Source organism: Apodemus sylvaticus, chromosome 6, assembly GCF_947179515.1.
Source record: "Apodemus sylvaticus chromosome 6, mApoSyl1.1, whole genome shotgun sequence".
In the NCBI taxonomy this organism is placed as follows: Eukaryota; Metazoa; Chordata; class Mammalia; order Rodentia; family Muridae; genus Apodemus; species Apodemus sylvaticus.
In genome coordinates, this window is record NC_067477.1 from 70,903,531 (window position 1) to 70,923,953 (window position 20,423).

The following is a 20,423-nucleotide window of genomic DNA, read 5'->3' on the forward strand; positions in this document are numbered from 1 at the left end:
TTCCTTCCTTCCTTCCTCCTTCCTCCTTCCTTCCTTCTTCCTTCCTCCCTCCTTCCCTCCTTCCTTCCTTCCCTCCTTCTTTCTTTCTTCCTTCCTCCTTCCTCCTTCCTTCCTCCTTCCTTCCTTCTTCCTTCCTTCCCTCCTTCCTTCCCTCCCTCCTTCCTTCCCTCCTTCCTTCTTCCTTCCTTCCTTCCTTCCTTCCTTCCTTCTTCCTTCCTTCCCTCCTTCCTTCCCTCCTTCCTTCCCTCCTTCCTTCCCTCCTTCCTTCCTTCCTTCCTTCCCTCCTTCCTTCCCTCTTCCTTCCTTCCCTCCTTCCTTCCTTCCTTCCCTCCTTCCTTCCCTCTCTCCTTCCTTCCTTCCCTCCTTCCTTCCTTCCTTCCTTCCTCCTTCCTTCCCTCCTTCCTTCTTTCTTCCTTCCCTCCTTCCTTCCTTCTTCCTTCCTCCTTCTTCCTTCCTTCCTTCTTCCTTCCTTCCTCCTTCCTTTCCTCCTTCCTTCCCTCCCTCCTTCCTTCCCTCCTTCCTTCCTTCCCTCCTTCCTTCCTTCCCTCCTTCCTTCCTTCCTTCCCTCCTTACCTCCTTCCTTCCTTCTTCCTTCCTTCCCTCCTTTCTTTCCTCCTTCCTTCCCTCCCTCCTTCCTTCCCTCCTTCCTTCCCTCCTTTCCTTCCCTCCTTCCTTCCTTCCTTCCCTCCTTCCTTCCTTCCCTCCTTCCTTCCTTCCCTCCTTCCTTCCCTCCTTCTTTCCTTCCCTCCTTCCTTCCTTCCTTCCCTCCTTCCTTCCTTCCTTCCTTCCTTCCTTCCCTCCTTCTTTCCTTCCCTCCTTCCTTCCTTCCCTCCTTCCTTCCCTCCTTCCTTCCTTCCCTCCTTCCTTCCCTCCTTCCTTCCTTCCCTCCTTCCTTCCCTCCCTCCTTCCTTCCCTCCTTCCTTCCTTCCATGATTGCTGTCACATCCCTAAGCGTGGCGATGCCTTCTGTGCCCCTCATTGCTGCCCCTTGGTCTGCTTGCTTGTCTCTGTGCTGGAGAGCAGGCATTTCCACCTGGGTTTTTAGCATTCTTGTACTTGGGATCATCTCCTGTTGAATTTTTGTTTGTAACAATCTGTACATAAATTTGAAGAAAATTTACATTTTTGTAATACTATGAACATGACCTTTTCTGTTATCAAGGTATCTTACAAGATAAAGATGTTTTACTTTTAAAAACACAGTTGGCAGGTGCTGCATTTTTGCTGTGGTGGTTATTAAGTACATAGTGTGTGGTGTGTGTGATCTCTTCATTGTTACTCTGTAAGAATATAACTCATCCCTTCTCCAGCCATGCTTCTAGATGCTTCTATGCTAAAATTTAATGTGTAGTACGCCAAAGATACCTCAAAGTCATCTTTGCTGCATAAGCATAAGAACCAGACTTTGGATCTTCTGAGCCATGGATCATTTTGGAGCTGGTCAGGCACAGGACTGCCTGTAACCCAATAGTCAGGAGGCAGGGATGGGGCATTCCTGGGGCAAGCCATCTAGTCAGACTGGCTGGAACCGGCAAGCATTAGACATCTTCAGTAAGGTCAGAGTGATATAATAGGACAATTGATAATCAGCTTTGGGTCCCTACATACTCATGTATGCACATCCAGGTGTACCCGCACATGTGCTAACCCGCATGGACACATATAATTCCATTGTAGATCTAGACTTTTCTTCTCCTCACAGTCCTTATTCATTCATATTCTTTCTGTCTCTTAAGTATGTATTTTACAAGTGCATTTTACAACTGCCTAGAAGCTGGATTTGGAAAGCAGGCTGTAATTCCAGCACAGAGGAGGCAAAGTGATCAACACAAAATCAAAACCAACGTGGGCTACAAAGAACTGGAGGTCATCATGGGCTACATAATTGAGATTCTGTCTCAAAGAAGCATACAAATGGGATAGCAAGACAGCTTAGTGGTTAAAAGCACTGGCTGCTCTTCCACAGGTCTGCGGCTCAGTTCCCAGCCTCCACACAGCAGCTCCCAAGCATCTGGAACTCAGTTCCTCATGCCTGATGTCCTCTCTGGCCTCCATAAGCACCAGGCATGTGCACGGGGTACACAGACATATACACAGACCAAACACCCATACACATAAATCCTTTTCAAAAATTAAAAGAAGCAAAACACAGAAACAACTACATAGAATTCATGCACAGTACACATACATATGGTCTCAGCTCCTCAGGAGGTTGAGACTAGAGAGCTGTTCTAGTCAAGCCTGGGCAACATAGTAACCTCCCCTCTTTTATAAAAGCCAGACCTGATGAACAGACACTTGCAATCCCAACACTTGCAAGTGGAGTGGGGCTGTGCACACACTTGAAGCCTCTCAGAAAACAAACTAACAAGAATCCTGAAGAGATGGCTTTCAAAGGTCACTTCTGATACTTCATTCTTAGCAGTGAGATTTGCTGCAGACTTTTTAAAGTGCATACTTTGTTAGGCCATGGGTTTTGTTTTGTTTTGTTTTGTTTTGTTTTTTATTTTGATATGAGAAGATTTTTATGTAAATTGAATTGTTTAATGTGATACACCTTTAAAAAACATATTGATCAGTTTTATAAACTTCTAGATGTGGTTTTGTTATGAGTTTATTTATAGTCATAGGTGAGACTGTCCTATTCTTTTTTTCTTATATGTTCTCATGAAGCATTGAAATTATTAACCTCATCGAATAGGGCTTTGTCAAGGAGAGCGTCTGTGTGGTTGGAGTGATCTTCCCTGTGAAACTTTCTGAGAGACCATGTGTGAACTTCCTACATGATTTTAATAATGCGAAATGCATTTCTTTGTTTCTAACTCTGTGAAGTCTGCTTGGGGGCATGTTCTATGCTCTTTCTCTGTTTAAGTAAAGTTGGGCAAGTAAATTCTTCCAAGAGTTTTGCTAGTGCGTCTTTATTTTCGGATGTTTTAGCATGAAGTTGTTCTTTTTATTCTTCTAAAATCTTACCCTTGAAGCTTGCCCATTGTAACCGTAGTGCCCCCTCCTTCTGAAAACGGTTCTGTTATGCCTCCTCGCAACTTTCCCATGAGTTGCACTGAGGCAATTCCTGCCAACCTCCGTGAAAAATGGCCCTATCATGTTGAAGTTTGCTTTTACTTCTTCATTCCCTTCTTCTTAAAACTTTAAACTAGCTGTCCAGCTCATAAAATCTGTAGATAAACTTTTATTGCATTTTGTCTGTCCTTTTAAATGTGTTGGGATTCGCTCTGTAACAAATAGAATGTTTGCACGTGCCATCATGATATCTTTGCTAATTCTTATTTGCTTAGCCTGTCAGTTGGCAGAGCCTATCTGTTTCTTCCTATAAGATTTTCTTTAGCTTTTTATATTCCAAAATAACTTAATTAGGTAGATATATAGGAGTTTAGAATTATACTTTCTTGATTAGTTGAATTAACCCGTATACCTTCGCAAAGATCTAGAGCCATAGCCCCCTTCTAAGGAGACCCACACTTCTGTCCTTGCCTCACGTGGGTACAAGCTCGCCTAAGGTCTTCATGTGAGCCTTTGTTTACCTTCTCTGAATCAGCACAGGGTTTGTATTTTTCTTTTTAAATGTTTTTATTATTTGTATGACTGAGTAGACATCAGAGGGCAACTTTTGGGAAACCAAGTTCTGTCCTTTCACCATGGGGTTACAGGAGCACACGCAGCATTAGATTTAGTTGCCAGAGTTAACCAATCGCTGCCTCTCACTGGCTCCAACCCCCGCCACAGACACTTTTAGTTACTATTAATTTGTCTTTATTGACAGAGAGTGACCTTAAAAAGTCCCTACCTTGGACCTGATTATGCAAGTTTTGTATTTTATCTGTATTATGTACATTTATTTCCCTGTATTTTTTAGATCGGCTAATTAGAAACTAACCTTTGCCTCTCTCATGGAAGCAAAACCAATAAAAGCGATTTCCCAGATTTTCATTTTGATCTACTCATCTGAGTTTATAGAAACAAATGATACTCTTTTAAGCTAGGTTTTATGTATTTAAGCCAAATAAATGATGTAGAGTTCTAAAAATATAATTAATAATTTTTAACTAGTATAAACATGAATAGAATACTTTTCATATTTTAGCTATAATTTCCTGAAGCTTTAAAAAAACACTGAAGTATCATGAATTAGCTTAGCTTCCATAACTATAATATTCTATATGAAAGTATTTTATCATGATTATCAAACTGAAGGTTATAAAATAGAACCAGTGTTAACTTTACTTTATTTATTTGTTGAATTAATTTTCTACCTAATTAGATTTTTCATTTTGACAAATGCCAAATTGTAACTTTTAAATTTTTATACTGAGTATAAAATAAGGTTTCAGTTACTTAGTGACATTTGAAGTGAAAATTGACTTTATAGTTTCACTTTATAAAGAATGTTAGCGAACTTATTATTGTTGTTCTGTCTGATTGATTGGTTTGATTGCAGTGCCAGGAATGAAAGCCAGGCCTTGTGTGGTGGGCAAGTGTTCTACCCCAGCTGCAGTCCCAGAATCCATCTTAGACTTAGTAATGCTGATTAGCTTATGTTATGTGTCATCCTGTGCATGCTTGTGCATTTTCATAGAACATACACACTTAAGTACACTGTTTCTTTTGTTTCAAGGCTTTCTTCAATACTAAAAACATATGGAAGTTCTTTGAAAACACCGTCAATAGTTTATAGACAGAGACTTTATGACCTACTAATTTTATTACCTCCTGAGACCTACAAAGGTATGTGCCTTAGACCAAATGTCTTGTTTGTGACCAGTTTGATATTTGGAAGTCAGTAGTTGCTTGGCTGAGTTAACAAATAGCAGCAATCACTTAGTACCTCTTTTCTTAGATGTTAGAGTCCTGGCTCAATCCTCGAGCTCACTGTTTTGTACTAAATTCAATACATTCTTATAAACCTAATTTTTTGCCAAGTGTGGTAACAAACACCTGTAATTCTAGTCCCTTAGAGACTGAGGCAGGAGGATTGTTAGTTTGAGACCAGCCTGGGCTACATAATGAGTTCCAGGCTAGTGTGAATTGCATCTTACAACCCTGCCTCTAAAGGAAGAGGACAGGGAGTCTAGTTCTTATATCTTTCTTACACTTCTTTTGGGGAAAGTACCTGAGGCCCTACTGTGCACAAAAGAAGTCACAAAACTTCCAGGGTTTTTTTGTTGTTATTGTTGTTTATAGATTTTATAGTGCAAATCTAGTATAAATATGACTCTTCCTAGCTTCCTTGTAGAGTGCTATTTATTATACCCATTCCCTTCCATTATTCTATATTATATTCCTAACTCTGACAATGCCAAGGTGTTTACTGCTGAGCCACCAAAGTAGAATTGATTTTACAAAGTTTATAATCTAAGTTTTGCTCTTATTAGGTACAAAAAACCCAACTTTGGATTACTGGAATTCTGCAGTAGATAAGCTTGCCCTTTGTAGGAGTGGGGTGTGGGTGGCACGTGCCTTTAATCCTCCCGCAGGAGGCAGAGGCAGAGGCACCTTCAAGGCCAGACTGGTTTACAAAGCTAGTTCTAGAACAGCCAGGGCTACACAGAGAAGCCCTGTCCTCAGACAGAGAGATAGACTACAATTTTTTTTGACAATTTTATATAGCCCCAGTGGTTCTCAGACTTGCTGTGTACCTGAGGATGACCTTGAACTCATGTCCCCCCTCTTCTGTCTCCTGTGTGCTAGGAGTGCGGGTTTGAGCCGCTGTGCTTGATGTAGAGCATGCTTTTAAGATATATGCCGCTGCTCTAAGTGATTGAGATATATGCTGCTGCTCTAAGTGATTGAGATATATGCTGCTGCTCTAAGTGACTGAAGCTGTTTATTCTAGGAGTTAAAATTTGACATTTGTATTCTCAGGGACTTCTGTTTTTTTAATACTTAAACCATGTTAAGATGCATGTTACTGCCTGTATTTCCTATGAAACTACATTTTTTGCTCATCTCCTTCTGTACATTAAAGTAATATGACATGTCACATTAATTGGGAATATTAATATATAGCACATCCTGTCTTTTGTAGTTACGTGAATAACATTGTTCCCACCGACTCTTTTCGGTTCATGTGTGTGCCTGCCAGAGTGTTCACTATCACCGAGTGCTATGTATGTCCTTAGAAGGAGCTGCACAGTATTAGCTCAGCACCGTTATTCAGCAGCCATCAGTTGACACTGCTATATGTTAAGTACTGCTCAAAAAAATGGTATATAGCAATTTCTTCACTTATCCTAGCATAATGTGATGGTCTAGTTACATTTTCCTTTCTTGGTAAAGGCTTGGCGAGTTTATACGTGAATTCAAACTCATATCCAGTAAACAGTGGGATAAAGGCTGATGCATGAGTTTGTCATCTGAGTTTAATGGCTGACATTGTAATCCTTGAACTGAGGCAGGATTAGGAAGAGCGTGAGTTCAAGGTCAGCCTGTACTACATGGTGTGATACTGTCATAAAAGAAAACGCAAAGGTTTGTTTCATGTTGTCCCACATCTACCAGGACCTAAAAGGCCTGCCCAGTTAGCTCTAGGCCAGTCTCTCCCTGTGCCCTCTGAAAGGCGCCTTAGCACAGGAGACCGCAGCACTGGAGCAGTTCAGTGCTGGGCAGCTGAGAAGCCTGGGCCGCGGTGAACGCAGCTCTTGGGGTTTGTGCCTTACAGTTCATAGCTGGAGTGAAAACTACAGGGTTTGAATTTTAAACATTTAGGAATGCAAGAATATAAATGTATAGTATATTTTCTAATAAATGATGGCATAAGTCTACCTTTGAAGAACTGTAAGAAGAAAGGAAAAATCTTGAATTTTTTTTAACTGGTGTTTACGTAGAATGGAATTTTGGTAATGCAGTTGGGAATAATATACACTTCTGTATCTGAAGCTACCTCCAAGGTGTTTCTTAGGAAACAAAGTTAGGTCAGAGAGATACCTCAGTGGGTACAGGCACTTGCTTCCAACCTGGAGACCTGAGTTTGACCCCAGCTCCACATGCTGGAAAGAGAATACTGACGCCCCAACATTGCCCTCTGCACTTTCACACCTGCGCTGTGGCGCGTGCACGTGATCACATGAACACACACATACCAAGTAAATTGAAAGGTAATAAAAAAAAAAAAACATCCTTTTTAAAATCTGGGTTCCCTCTCAGAAAGGGGAACAGAGCACTGAAGCCTGTAGCTGACTGGAAGGAAGCAGGGTTTTCTAGACACTGTTGGGCAGTCAGCTGCACGTGCGAGTGCACTTCGCCTGTGGTAGGGTGCACAGAATCTGCAGACTCAAGCCAGACCAAACTGTAACAGAGTAGGGAGGTAGATGTGAAGCCCCAGCCCAAGCTGAGGAGCGTTGGTGAGCGACAGCTGCCAGGAGAGGGAGAGTTAGTTCTCTTTAAGGCCGAGGCCTCTGGTAGGTTCCACTCACCCCAGTTGATAGCCAAACTAATAAGCATGTGTAGGTGCACTAGCGAGACTTGATGGATTTTGTTTTAAATAAGGACACAGTGGAGGGTGGATTCGAGAGAAGATGGAGGAGACAGGCTGAAGACATTTATGAAATTCTTGAAAAATTAATTTTTAAAATTTGTTTTTGTTTTGTTTTTTATTGTTTCAAGACAAAAAGAGTTTCTATGTAACAACCCTGCCTGTCTGGCTAGGGGTGGGGTTTGGGGTGGGGAGGGGTTAAGAAACAAATCCAGGGACCTACTATGCATTCTCCAAAAAACAAATTTTTAATTTCTTCTCAGTCTTTCTAGAGTCTACTTTTCCTTTTTTTTTTTTTTTTTTTTTTTTTTTTTTTTTTTGGATTTGGTTTTTCGAGACAGGGTTTCTCTGTATAGCCCTGGCTGTCCTGGAACTCACTCTGTAGACCAGGCTGGCCTCAAACTCAGAAATCTGCCTGCCTCTGCCTCCCAGAGTGCTGGGATTACAGGCGTGCGCCACCACCGCCCAGCGTCTATCTACTTTTCTAATGTGAATTTTAAAGCATGATTTTTATAATCATTTTTCTATTTTATAAAAATAATTATAAACTTTATTTTATATTATTTTTATGAAAATATAGAAAATTATAATATGACTTAATGTTTTGAGTGAGTTTCAAGTTTATAGACAAACTTGTATGAAAGTGGCCTTATACAGCACTGGAACTTAACCTGGGTCCTCTGCAGATGCCGTCAGTACTCAGCCAGAGTCATCTCTCCAGCACAGGACGTTTCTAAGAACTGAAATAACGTTCTTCATGATAGTTCAACAAATAATAATGTTTTTCTCAAAGAGTAATTCCAGCCAAGCATGGTGGCTCACACATGGAATCCCAGCTTTCCTGAGCTGGGGCCGAAGCACTGGTCAAGGCCAAGGCTGACTTAGGGCACAGAATAAGACTCAGAAGGAAGAGGAGGAGAGAGAAAGGGAGTGACTGGCTTAGTTCTCTGATGCCCGGGGAGTAAAATTTTAGGTTATTTTTTATTCTTTATCTTAGGTTTGATGTAGATAATTACTTTCTCCAGAATCAGCTAGGCAAGGAATCATTTTAGCTGAGAAATATTTCCACTATTTTCACACTTAGCAGTAGCAACAAAACTATTTCTTGCATTGTACTGACAACAAACCCATTTTACTCAGTGTCACGTGATGATAGTTAAACTCAAACATGCCCTTAATCAGCTCTGATTTGTTGTGTTAGGCCCTCATTGGCTCCTCTGCCCTCTCTGATTCTGTCTGCAAGCTTCGTAGTACTTCTGTTTGCATCTTTTAGAAAACTGCTTCCTACCCTCTTATTATAGAGTTATAATTCCATCAGCCAGTCCAGGCAGCACAAACCTGTGAACTGAGACAGCAGGGTCTGAGTTGAAGCACAGCTTGTACTATAGACTGTAGTCACTGGGAGCCTGGGTAATCGCTGAGACCAGTCTGGAAATATAAAGTGGTTGGGGACTATAATCCAGGCAGACTTCTTACCTAGTATGTGCAGTCCCAACACTGCAGAACAAGCAAAAATTCCCCCACAGCACCTTACTGCAGCTCGGGGAAGTGTGCAGCCCAGCACAGTGGTTAGTTAGAAGCTCTGGTTCTAGCCCAGCTGCCTGGGTTCAGTCTGAGGGCATTCAGATCTCTGCCTTACAACATTTCCTAAAGAGGGCTCTTCCCTAAGCTGCTATTATGTTTTACAACACCTATTATCTTTAGTAAATTTTTGTTACTAGTTTTATGCTTAGTAGTACAATAAAGTTTTTAAAGTTTTAAGCATAATTTCATTCTCAGAATTCCATGTTTTAAAAATTACTAAATGTCAAGTATCTATAGAATACCCAAATGCCCAGCTATCTCATAAATGCGAGTATTCAACACAGAATTGCCCATCAACTCTGCCTGGTGCTACCTTTAGCTCCACCACCAATTAAAAAACCAAGGGTAACACGTTAGCAAACTAAATTGTACCAGAGAGCTATCACCGTCAAAATCCAGACTATCTGTAGTTTTATATATTATGTATAAGCATAAATGTATATGTTTATAGTTTTATAGAACAGATAATGTTTCTTCAAAGGAATTAAATGAAGGAAAACATATAGAAGATAGATTCAAAGAGATGAGCTATATCAACTGGCTCCAACATGTAGACCTTTTATCAATCTGTATTCTGTCATACAAACATACGAGAAAGCATATCACACAATTGGAAATTTGGGTACAGAGTACATATTTGATGTTTAGTGATTTTTAAAATATAAAATTATATTGATAAGAATATGTTTCAAATGAAACATTCATAACTTTAGTGATCACACTTTTGTGGATAGAATGATACACTGTTTTGGATAACTTCAAAGTAGCAGGAGGGATGCTAGATAGGCGTGAGTTAGGATTGTTCCGGCTGGTGCAAGCAGTGCTGAGCGGGTGCTGTGCAGGGACGTGGTTAGAACACTGCTGCCTCCTTTGATGCTTCACCTTTTTTATAATAAAAGTGTAATATTTTCAGCTTCAGCTCTTTTTAAAACCTTCCTGCCCTCTGCTTTTCTTTTTCTTTTGAGAGGAGATTATAGGATGATGCCCAGGAAGGCTTCCAACCAGGTCCTGGGCTCAACCAATCCACCTGTGTCAGCCTTCTGTGTCGATGGAATTATGGGCGTATCCAACCTCACCGGACTAATTTTTCATTCCTGGTGCTAATAAGTGAACTATAGACTTACAGATGCAGGGCAAGGGTTGTGCTACTACTGAGCTACATACCCAGCCATGTTTAGTGTTTGGTTTGGTTTTGATACAGTCTTGGCTGCCATAGAGCTTCCTATGTAGACCAGGTCAGCCTTGAACTCAGAGGGCCTCCTGCCTTTGACTCTGAGTGCTTGGATTAAAGGCGTCTCAGCTGGTGTTTTGTTTGCTCTTCCCCTTCCGTTTTAGGCATGAGAGAACTGGGCTCGCCCTCTCTTGTACTTCCTGTAGCTTTGTTTTAAACAGTGGCAACACACACTCACTCACTGTTGAAAGGCGTAGGCTTCACAGGCCATCTCACTGACTGTTCTTAGCCTTGGGAGAAGTAGACACACAACCTCGAGAGTCATGTGCAATGCTGTCGCTAACGATGGGAAATAAAGTCTAAGGCTGTCATACTTTAACCGTGGTCAGTGCAGGCTAGCCCTCAGCCTGAGCTGTCCTTTTATCTCGAACTCTAAGGATAAAAACTAGCACTAAATTGCTAATTGTTGCTCTTCTCTGACTCAAGAGAACGTCTGTGCTGTCCTCAAAGAGCTGGCTGCCGAACTCACTGCCCCGGATATCCAAGCAGCAGCAGCCACATGCTTACTGCCAGCCCTCTGTCATCCAGATGACCTGTTGATAGTAAGCCCTTTGCTGCAAGAAACCGACCATAGGTTCATTGAAGAACAGGTATGGTATGGTGGTTTTAAAGTAATTCTTGAGATTTTTATCTTGAATGATTTTTCAATCCTCATATACTTTTTCCCCCATGTAGCTCCTGCTTGGCAATGGCATTGCCTGTGGAAGTCTAGAATATGACCCTTATTCTATTTATGAGAAGGACGTAGAAGGAGACTCTGTGCCCAAGCCCCTGCCTCCAGCACTGTCCGTTATTAGCTCTGCATCCAAGCTCTTTGGGGTTGTCTGTGCTAATGTGGACGAAGCTCAGAGGTAAATCTCTTCGATATCTGCTTATCCTGAAATATGACTTCCACTTCAGTGGACACACTCTGGTGGGTGAAAGGGAGGCCCTCAGATAACCTCACTAACCTAAGAGTTTCTCATCGGACACATGTAGATAAAGTCTGTTTACTTGTAGCTAATATTGATAAGAATTTACTAAATGCAAACCAGGCCTGATGGCATTTGCCATAATTATAGCATTCAGGAAGCAGAGGTTTTGAAAATACCACAGGGTAACTGATGATTCCTCAGTTAACCAGGTCACCAGTTTCTTACCTGATGACCCCGGCATAAACCTATGTTAGTGGTGGAAGTCCACTTCTCAGGAGATACTGTGCTCAGAGACAGTAAACGGTTGCCCTGACCGGGAGTTCACAGAGCTGACAGGCCCCATTCGTTCTCCCATGAGCTCCTCCCTCCGTCCCTTATTGCCTTTCGTTCTAGACCACAGGGCGTTTAACTTCAAGTGTGACTTTTATTCTGTCATTTGTTCTAATCATATCCCCTGGTTGACAGCAGCTAGGTAGAAAGTTTGCCTTAGTCTCTTAGAGAAAGCTTAATAGTCTTGTCATGAAGTTATTTCTGAAGTAAGTTTGATAGTTGGTTTATGAATAGCCCACGTCTTCTGCTGGCCTTCTGCTAAAAAGAATGTTCTTCCCTTTACAACAGAATAACTATCTTTCTTGAGGACAAGTGTCTGATACATTACGTAGAGTTTCAAAGATTCAATTTTTTAATTTTACTACATTTGAAGAAGTTTAAATTGTCCTTATCATTTTTCCTACCTAGGTTGTAATTCTATGGTAAATAAGGTTTGGAAGAAGGTTTTCTTTGCTTTAATTAAAATGTTTAGACATAATAAAACAAAGCCTGTTATTCTGTTTTGATTCTTTTTTTGTTTTGATTTCAACTGAATAAAAATGATAGGCAGTGGTTTGAAGGATTGTTTGTTGTTTGTGTGTTTTGTTTTTTTAAAGGAAATGGCCTTGCAGAATCCCAGAACCAGAAAGTAGGTTGTTATAACTTAGTAACTTCCTGTGGGTGTCCTTAGAGAACCATGGGACAGACGCTATGTGACTAAGTTTCTAGTCTCCTGTTGTCCCAATTTGGGCTCTTTTTTAACAACAGGTCTGTGTCTGCTCATGTGTGTAATTGATGTGTGTAATAGATGCATGTGCAGCGTGTGGAGGTCAGATGATTGCCACTGTTTGATTTCTCAGATTACAATCTAGTAATTTTTAAATAAGTCTCTCACGAGTCTGGAGCTGGCTCAGTGGAGCAGCAGCAGAGATCTTCCGGTCTTTACTGCCTGAGCCGTCCCTGTACTCTAGACACTTTTCCTTTATGTGTTCTGTCTCTGCATGTCTAGATAAGACCTGGCGTAATTAAAGTGTCCATACTTAGCCAGTATAGTGGTGCCAGCCTGTAATCCCAGCACTGGACCACTGAGGCAGAATAATTTTCTGTTACAATGGAGCCTGAGCTACATAGGGAGACCCTCTCTCAAAAACAAAATATCAACAAATAAAAGGAAAACAGAAAAGTATCCATTTTTTAAATGTTTCAAAGCATCTTATTAATACTGATTGGCATTATGTTTGGAACAGTTACAAAGAAACCTGCTAAGGGGTTATTCAAGTTTAAAATATAGCTTTTTCCTGTTTTTATATATTTAGAATTGAAATTATTGGGACTGAAAAAACATGACCCAGAGCTAATCTTATTGATTATTAAATAGAATCTTATTGATTACTTAGTGCTTAGTGCCCTGTTAGAGGACCAGAGTTCAAATCCCAACACCCACACTAGCAGCTCACAAACACCCATAACTCCAGCTCCAGGGTCTGAAGGCAGCTTCTGGCTTCCTTGCTTGCACACACACACACACACACACACACACACACACAAACAGGCAAAACATACGCAAACACATATAAATAATATACATTTTCTATGTCAGAAGTCTGAGGCCAGTGTGCAGGAATCAGTTCTCTCCTGCCACCATGCGGACTGAGGGACTCAGTTTATCAGGCTTGGTGGCAAGTGCCCTCGCCCACGGGACTGTCCTTGTCCCCCAGCCGTTTTATTTATTTATTTATTTATTTATTTTAAACTCTGTCATCATCATTATCATTTCATTTGTTCATTATCGGTGAGGTTTTGGGGCCAGAGAATCAGTTTCTCCCCTTCTACCATGTGGTTCAGGGATCAAATCTACCAAGGATCAAACTGAAGGCATTTTTTTGTTGTTGTTGGTTCTTTTTTGTTGTTGTTGGTTTTAGATTTATTTATTTATGACTACTCTGTAACTGCCTTGGGACACACCAGAAGAGGGCATCAGATCCCATTACATATGGTTGTGAGCCTCCATGTAGTTGCTGGGAATTGAACTCAGGACCTCAGGAAGTACAGTCAGTGCTCTTAACTGCTGAGCCCTCTCTACAGCCCCACAAACCTCTGTTTGTTTTGTTTGTTTGGGGTTCTTTTTGTTTTGGGTTTTGTATTTTGTTTTTGTTTGGTTTTGTTTTTTTTTTTGTTTTGTTTTGTTTGGTTTTGTTTTTTTTTAGGTTTTTCAAGACAGGATTTCTCTGTATAGCTCTGGCTGTCCTAGAACTTACTCTATAGAGCAGGCTGGCCTCAAACTCAGAAATCTGCCTGCCTCTGCCTCCCAAGATTAAAGGCATGCGCCACCACTGCCCTGCAAAACCTCTGTTTTTAAGTGGCATAAAGAATGCCTTGATCTCACTGGCCTCAAGCTCAGGGTCCTCCTGTCTCATCCTCCTAACTGTTAGATGGCAGGCTTAGATCTCTGCCTGGTTTGTGTAAGCCACTTGATCAGAGGCCAAATTCGATAATATTAAAGGTCATGCATTCCAAATTCTTTGTACAATGAATAAATGAATTTGGATCTTCTCGAATAATAGCATTCAGTTTTGACAGCTTTCTGTCAGTCTAATAAATACCTATGGTAGTCAATTTATAATAAAGAAAAATTACTTTTGCTTATAAATTTAGAGGTTTCAACCAGTGGTTGAACCAATGGATGTGTGTCATGTTGGGACTGCCTACCAGTGCAGAAGTACCTACCTCCCGGTCAGGAAGCAAAGGACATGGAGACTTGGGTCCTCAGTCCTCTTGGAAGACTCACCTAGTGACCCAGAAGCCTCCCAGTAGGTCCCACACTACCTGGACTCTCAGCTCGGGATCACAAGCCCTTAGTACACAATCTTGGGAACCTGGCCATAGTATAGCACCAGCTCCTGGGATAACTTGCCACAACCACAGCTACCACAGGCAATCCAAGGAGCAGAAAGTATGAGTTCTTAAAATGATAAGGACTACCCTTTTTTTTTTTTTTTTTTTTTTTTTGGATTTGTTTTTTTCAAGACAGAGTTTCTCTGTATAGCCCTGGCTGTCCTGGAACTCACTGGATAGACCAGGCTGGCCTCGAACTCAGAAATCTGCCTGCCTCTGCCTCCCAGAGTGCTGGGATTACAGGAGTGCGCCACCACCGCCCGGCCAGGACTACCCATTTTTAAAGAGCATTTTCCCCTTGTTTCAGGAAAAGTAGACTGGAAAGTTAGAGAAAGTGGGCAAAAGAAATTCTTTTTTTTTTTTTTAAAGATTTATTTATTTATTATATATAAGTACACTGTAGACACCAGAAGAGGGCATCAGATCTTATTATAGATGGTTGTGAGCCACCATGTGGTTGCCAGGATTTGAACTCAGAACCTTCAGAAGAGCAGTCAGTGCTCTTAACAGCTGAGCCATCTCTCCAGCCCTTTTTTTTTTTTAAAGATTTATTTATTTTATTTGTATGAGTACGTGCTGTAGCTGTCTTCAGACACACCAGAAGAGGACATTGGATCCCTTACTGATAGTTGTTAGGCACCATGTGGTTGCTGGGATTTGAACTCAGGACCTCTGGAAGAGCAGTCAGTACTCTTAACCACTGAGCCATCTCTCCAGCCCCCAAGAAATTCTTATACAAATTACAGGTACTGAATTAGCTGAATTTTCCCAAGGAAAAAAATCTCTAAGACATTTGTAATTTTTTTTCACCAAATAATGCTTTCCTCCCTGCTGATTAATAAAAATACTTTCCTATTGGTTATGATATATCTTTTCTTAAAATGTTTCCAGGTGTTGAGTAACAGTTTCTCTCCCTTTAGTAGTTACCAGAAAACACAGTGACAGGAGTTGAGCTGCTCCCTACCATCTTTGCTGTGGTTAACTCTTGTTACTTCTGATTTCAGTGTTCCGATCCTGGAGCAACTTCTGAACAGCATAAAGCACACCAAAGGAGCCCGTCAGCAAACAGTTCAGTTGCACGTTGTTTCTGCCATTTCTAACTTGCTGAAGGTAACTGTCTCAGTTAGGGTCGGTCTTCCTGCTGCGAACAGACGCCATGACCAAGGCAACTCTTCTAAGGACAACATTAGTTGGGGCTGGCTTACAGGTTCAGAGGTTCAGTCCATTATCACCAAGGCAGCATCCAGGCAGGCATAGGGTTGGAGGAGCGGAGGGTCCTCATCTCTTGTTCCAAAGGCAGGTAGAAGACTGGTTTCCAGGCAGTTGGGTCCAGTGTCTTAAAGCCCACACCCACAGTGACACACCTACTCCAACAAGGCCACACCTCCTAATAGTGACACTCCCTGAGCCAAGCATATACAAACCATCACAGTAATTTTACATAAATTCACATAAATACCTGCTGTTTTGGAATACTTTATAATAACTAAGTAGGTTGTATGCTGATGCTTCTGGAAAATTTTATTATTCATTCTTCTTAATCTCTGATAAAATGTCTCAGGATTGAGCATTTCCCTTGACATTTTTTTCCATATAAAACTTGTTAGCAACTGACCTTAGTTTATTTAGTTCCACGTCTTACCTGACTAATCCAACTGCTGTAGTGATGTTCGTTACTCATTGATTTTTATGGACATAGCAATTAGGGATTTCTGTGTTCTTTTTTGTTGTTTTTTAAGTGATGAACATAGTTGATTGTCAAGAACATGCATTCCAAGCTATATCAGGAAATTTGCTATAATTGTACATTTTAATTGTTTTTTATCTGTTTTAGTATGTGGCTGGCTCTAAACAAAGTTTAGGCCCAGAAGTAAGAAGACTTGTCCTTACACTAGTGTTGGGAGCACTGGAAAGTCCCAACTCACTTTTGAGATGTGCGGCTTCGGAAGCATGGGCTAGATTAGCCCAAGTGGTTGATGATGGAGCCTTTACTGCTGGATTAGCTCAAGTTAGCTTTGACAAGTAAGTGAATCCTTTATGTTCGCAGGATGATATCAAAATGGGATAGAGTTTGCTGTTGAATGGAACTAGTAAGAATGTTGTTCTGTAATTAACTTAAAAAAGAAAATTTGACTGGTTGTTTTCAGATGAAGGAAACACTCTTGGTCTGAAAAATGATCACTGATATGGATAAGGTAATTGGCCATTGATAAAAGAAACTCTAGGACAGTGGGACAGTTCTGTCCTGTAGAGTACAGATGATCAGTAGTGGAAGCAGTCTGTAGGAAGCGCCATCGACTGCAGACCACTAAAGAAGGCTGCTCTACGACTCTGGAAAGGCCACCCAATCCTTCCAGCCAGTTGTCTTCAACTGTTCTGAAGAGGTGTTCGGTATATAGTCTTACTTATTTAAGAATGTTTAAAAATAATACTGAAACAATTACAAGTAAGAGTCTATGATTATGACTGGTGTGATAGTAGTGCATACTCATAAAACTCAAGAAACAAGCGGAATTGCCACCAGTTTCCTTTCAGACCAGCGAAGGCTACATAAAGATTGATGGTTATGAGTTTAATGTAAACAGACTGGTTAGTAGTGTGCGGGTGATGTGAGCGTTTTGGCCCTGGTTCGGATCTCCCCTCTGCTGCATTAAGTAGTCATTCTGTGGAATTTCTGCCTCTTGAAGTCATCTGAAAGTTCAGCAGTGATTACACAGCCACAGGGTTGTGGGGAAGGAAGAGCTGAAGGGCTTAAATACACTAAAATTCCCAGTAAATAATAACTTCCCTCATAGCTTTAGTATAACGGTTCTTAAACTGACGTGTTGGAATTAAAATGTCCCTATGTATATTTTTTAAAATGTGACCTAATAATAAAATAGTACTAATACCAACCTTTTAAAAGGTATGTATCTGTGTTTATGTCATATGTAATGTATATGTGCATATATATTGTATGTAGTGAGTATATGTATATATGTTATGTACAGTGTGCATCTCTGAAGTGGTCATGATGAAAAATGCTGGCGTGTGTGGTGCACACCTTCAGTCCAGCATTCAAAAGGCAGATGCAGGTGTATCTCCCTAAGTTCTAAGCCAGCCTGGTCTACACAGTGAGACCTTGTCTTCAAATTCAAGAAGAAAGAAGAAAAAGAAAGATACCTTTCTTTTAATTTTATAAATATTCTTATGAAAAGTTTGTCTATGTAAGAAGTTACATTCATTGAAATATTTTAGTTTCATTTGTTTATTATGTATGTTTGTGCATGTGTGAGTGGTGCACATGTATGTTTGTGGGTACTTGTGTGTGTAAATGTTTATGCAAGGCTATGTATGAATGTTATTGGCTGTTCATGTATGTGTGGTGGTGTGCATGTATGTATGTGGGTGTGCCTCTTCCACAGCATGCATGTGGAGCTCAGAGGACAATGCATGGAAATAGATCATGGAATCCAGATCAAATCCTGGGCGATGTTGGGCCTCTACCTACTGAGCTCTACATGCATGAGTTGTGTTTAGTTTGTCTTTTCCGTGCTCGTCTTTATTTTTATTTCTGTATGTGCAGATTGAAGTCAGCGAGAGATGTGGTTACCAGAACAGGCCACTCGCTGGCTCTGGGATCCCTGCATAGGTACTTAGGGGGCATAGGGCCTCAGCACTTGAGTTCTTGCATTGGAGTCCTTCATACCCTGTGTCAGGACAGCACTTCTCCTGACGTGCAGGTGAGTACCTCACGTGACACCCTCCTCGAAATCCATAACTTGTCCATGACTCAGATTCTTGTTTTACCGACAACTAATATTCTATACTAAACATCAAAGCTGTTAACTTGATAGACTTTAAGAATTCAAATATTTCTTTCACTCATACTTATGAGTACCCAAAGTCAACAACCATCAGTATCCTTTCTGAAAAATGGATAACTCTTTCATTCGACTAACAGCATCTGAGTTTGTTAGGCCACTGTGCCTCGTTCTTCCAAATGCACTGGCACAGTTAGTCCTCATGGTAATTTATAGTATGAAGTCCCCTAGAGGGGATCTGTGGCTTTCAGAAGCAAAGCACTTCTTCATGGCTGAGAAGCTAATAAATTGAATAAGTAAAAAGCACACAAATGAACAGATTAGAGAGCGAAAGCCCAGGTTAACCAGTATACCGTATGTTGTGTGTCACCTCTTTCTATCAATTTCACCATTCTTCTGGCATCTTAATCAAATCTGGACTGAGCTCTAGTCTCTTAATGGTGGGGTGTTTTGTTTTATTTAGACGGGGCTTCTCAGTATAGCCCTGGTGGTCCTAGAACTTGCTCTGCAGATCAGGCAGGCCTCGAATTCAGAGATTGGTCTTCATCAACCTCCCCAGCACTGGCTTTAAAGACATGCGCCATGACACCTGGCTATGGTGGTTGCTTTGGGGGCATGCTTCATCCATGAGCCCTTGGGGCTTTTGTTTCTCTTTGTTTACAGTAGCCTCACGACCTAGCTCAGGCTGGCCTCGAGCATGTCACACTGCCTCAACCTCTCGGGTATTCTGTTTTGCTTATTTTCCTTTTCTCCTTCCACTTGTATATGTCCCCAAATTTTTATAGTAGTCTCTTAAATAACCATAACTATTTAATTATTTTCTTCCAATCTTTCCTAGATGTGAAAACAGACTTGTCTAAGATGTTTTATTTGTAGCCTCTCTGCTGAAGAGCTTGGTGAGATGCTCAAGCTTGCCTTGCTTTGGTTAACTGGTTTCAATTGGTTAACTGGTTTTGCTTGGTTAACTGGTTTCGATTGGTTAACTGGTTTTGATTGGTTAACTGGTTTTGATTGGTTAACTGGTTTCGATTGGTTTAATTTTTTTTTTCAGGACTGGGGATTGAACCCAGAACGTGTTGTGTGACCCAGATCCCAGCCTGTTGTGATTCATATACTGGGACTCACTAAGTTCTCCAGCCTGGCCTTGAACTTGCTGTTATCTAGGCTGCCCTTAGACTGCCTGAGCCCCTGAGTACCTGAGACTATAGGCTCACGATACCACCACCCTGGCTTGTTGTTTCATTTTTCCTTTGTCTTATTTTGAAGTCAGATCTCACTGAGTAGTCCAGGCTAGCATCGTGATCCTCCTGCACCAGCACGCCCCTCTTAACCAGCTTCCCAGACACACAAGACCCATCTCTGTTACTGTTCCCAGGACACACCTCTCCTCAGATGCCTGTCTGCTCTGCTTCCAGTGTTCTCTCAAGGTTTTTCCTTTTGTTCTTCCTCCTCGTACCTAATAATATTGCTTTTTAGTTTTTATTGCTGTATATTAATGACATATCGTGGTTGTATGTAATGTGTGTTGAGCATTTCATTGCCTTTACCATCTCATGTCCCCTCACTGAATTCCTTCCTTTTCCCAACTGTCCCACTCATGTCCATGGCCTTCTCCTCTTTTTTTCTAGTTCTTCTTCTTCCGCCTCTTCCTCTCCTACTCCCCCTCTTTTTTCTTCTTTTTTATATTTTACATAAGTGGAATTAGACAGAGTATACTCTCTGATGTCTAGCTTTCTTCATTCTTATTACTTATATGAACAATAAAGCATTTATAACAAACTAGATTTATCCAAGCTGTTAGCTAAGGTATTGTCCTGGAATTCTTACAGCTAAGCGATCTCTATATATTTATCATTTTAAATTTGATGGTTGTCTGAATTTTGATTGATAAAACCAATTTTGATTTGATAAAACCAATTTGATTGGTTTTATATTTCATATTAAAGGTGAAGATTTTCTTGACTTGCTCAGTGGCTAAGAGCAGTTGCTCATTCAGAAGACCTGGGTTCAGTTCCAACCACTCACAACCATCTGTCAGTCTAATTTTAAGGGGCCCAGCACCCTTGTCTGGCCTCTGTGGTCACCAGGTGTGCAAGTGGCACACGTATGTACATGCACACAGAACGCTCACACAGATGGTATCAGACTTTTTTAACCTTGCAGAGCTCACTTCCTCTCTTTTCAGATTGGTGGTGGCA

At 41.0% G+C, this 20,423-nt stretch overlaps 1 protein-coding gene across 4 annotated transcripts in view; it reads left to right on the top strand.

Annotated features, from left to right (window-relative positions):
- Window positions 1–20,423, top strand: part of Heatr5a (HEAT repeat containing 5A) — a 101,798-nt gene that overhangs the window by 38,564 nt on the left and 42,811 nt on the right. For all 4 annotated transcript variants that reach the window (XM_052185872.1, XM_052185874.1, XM_052185873.1 and 1 more), the window contains exons 14-19: window positions 4,634–4,743; window positions 10,731–10,894; window positions 10,980–11,155; window positions 15,427–15,532; window positions 16,257–16,444; window positions 17,988–18,144. In XM_052185872.1, the coding sequence (XP_052041832.1) occupies window positions 4,634–4,743; window positions 10,731–10,894; window positions 10,980–11,155; window positions 15,427–15,532; window positions 16,257–16,444; window positions 17,988–18,144 (901 nt within the window). The remainder of the gene's footprint in view (window positions 1–4,633; window positions 4,744–10,730; window positions 10,895–10,979; window positions 11,156–15,426; window positions 15,533–16,256; window positions 16,445–17,987; window positions 18,145–20,423) is intronic.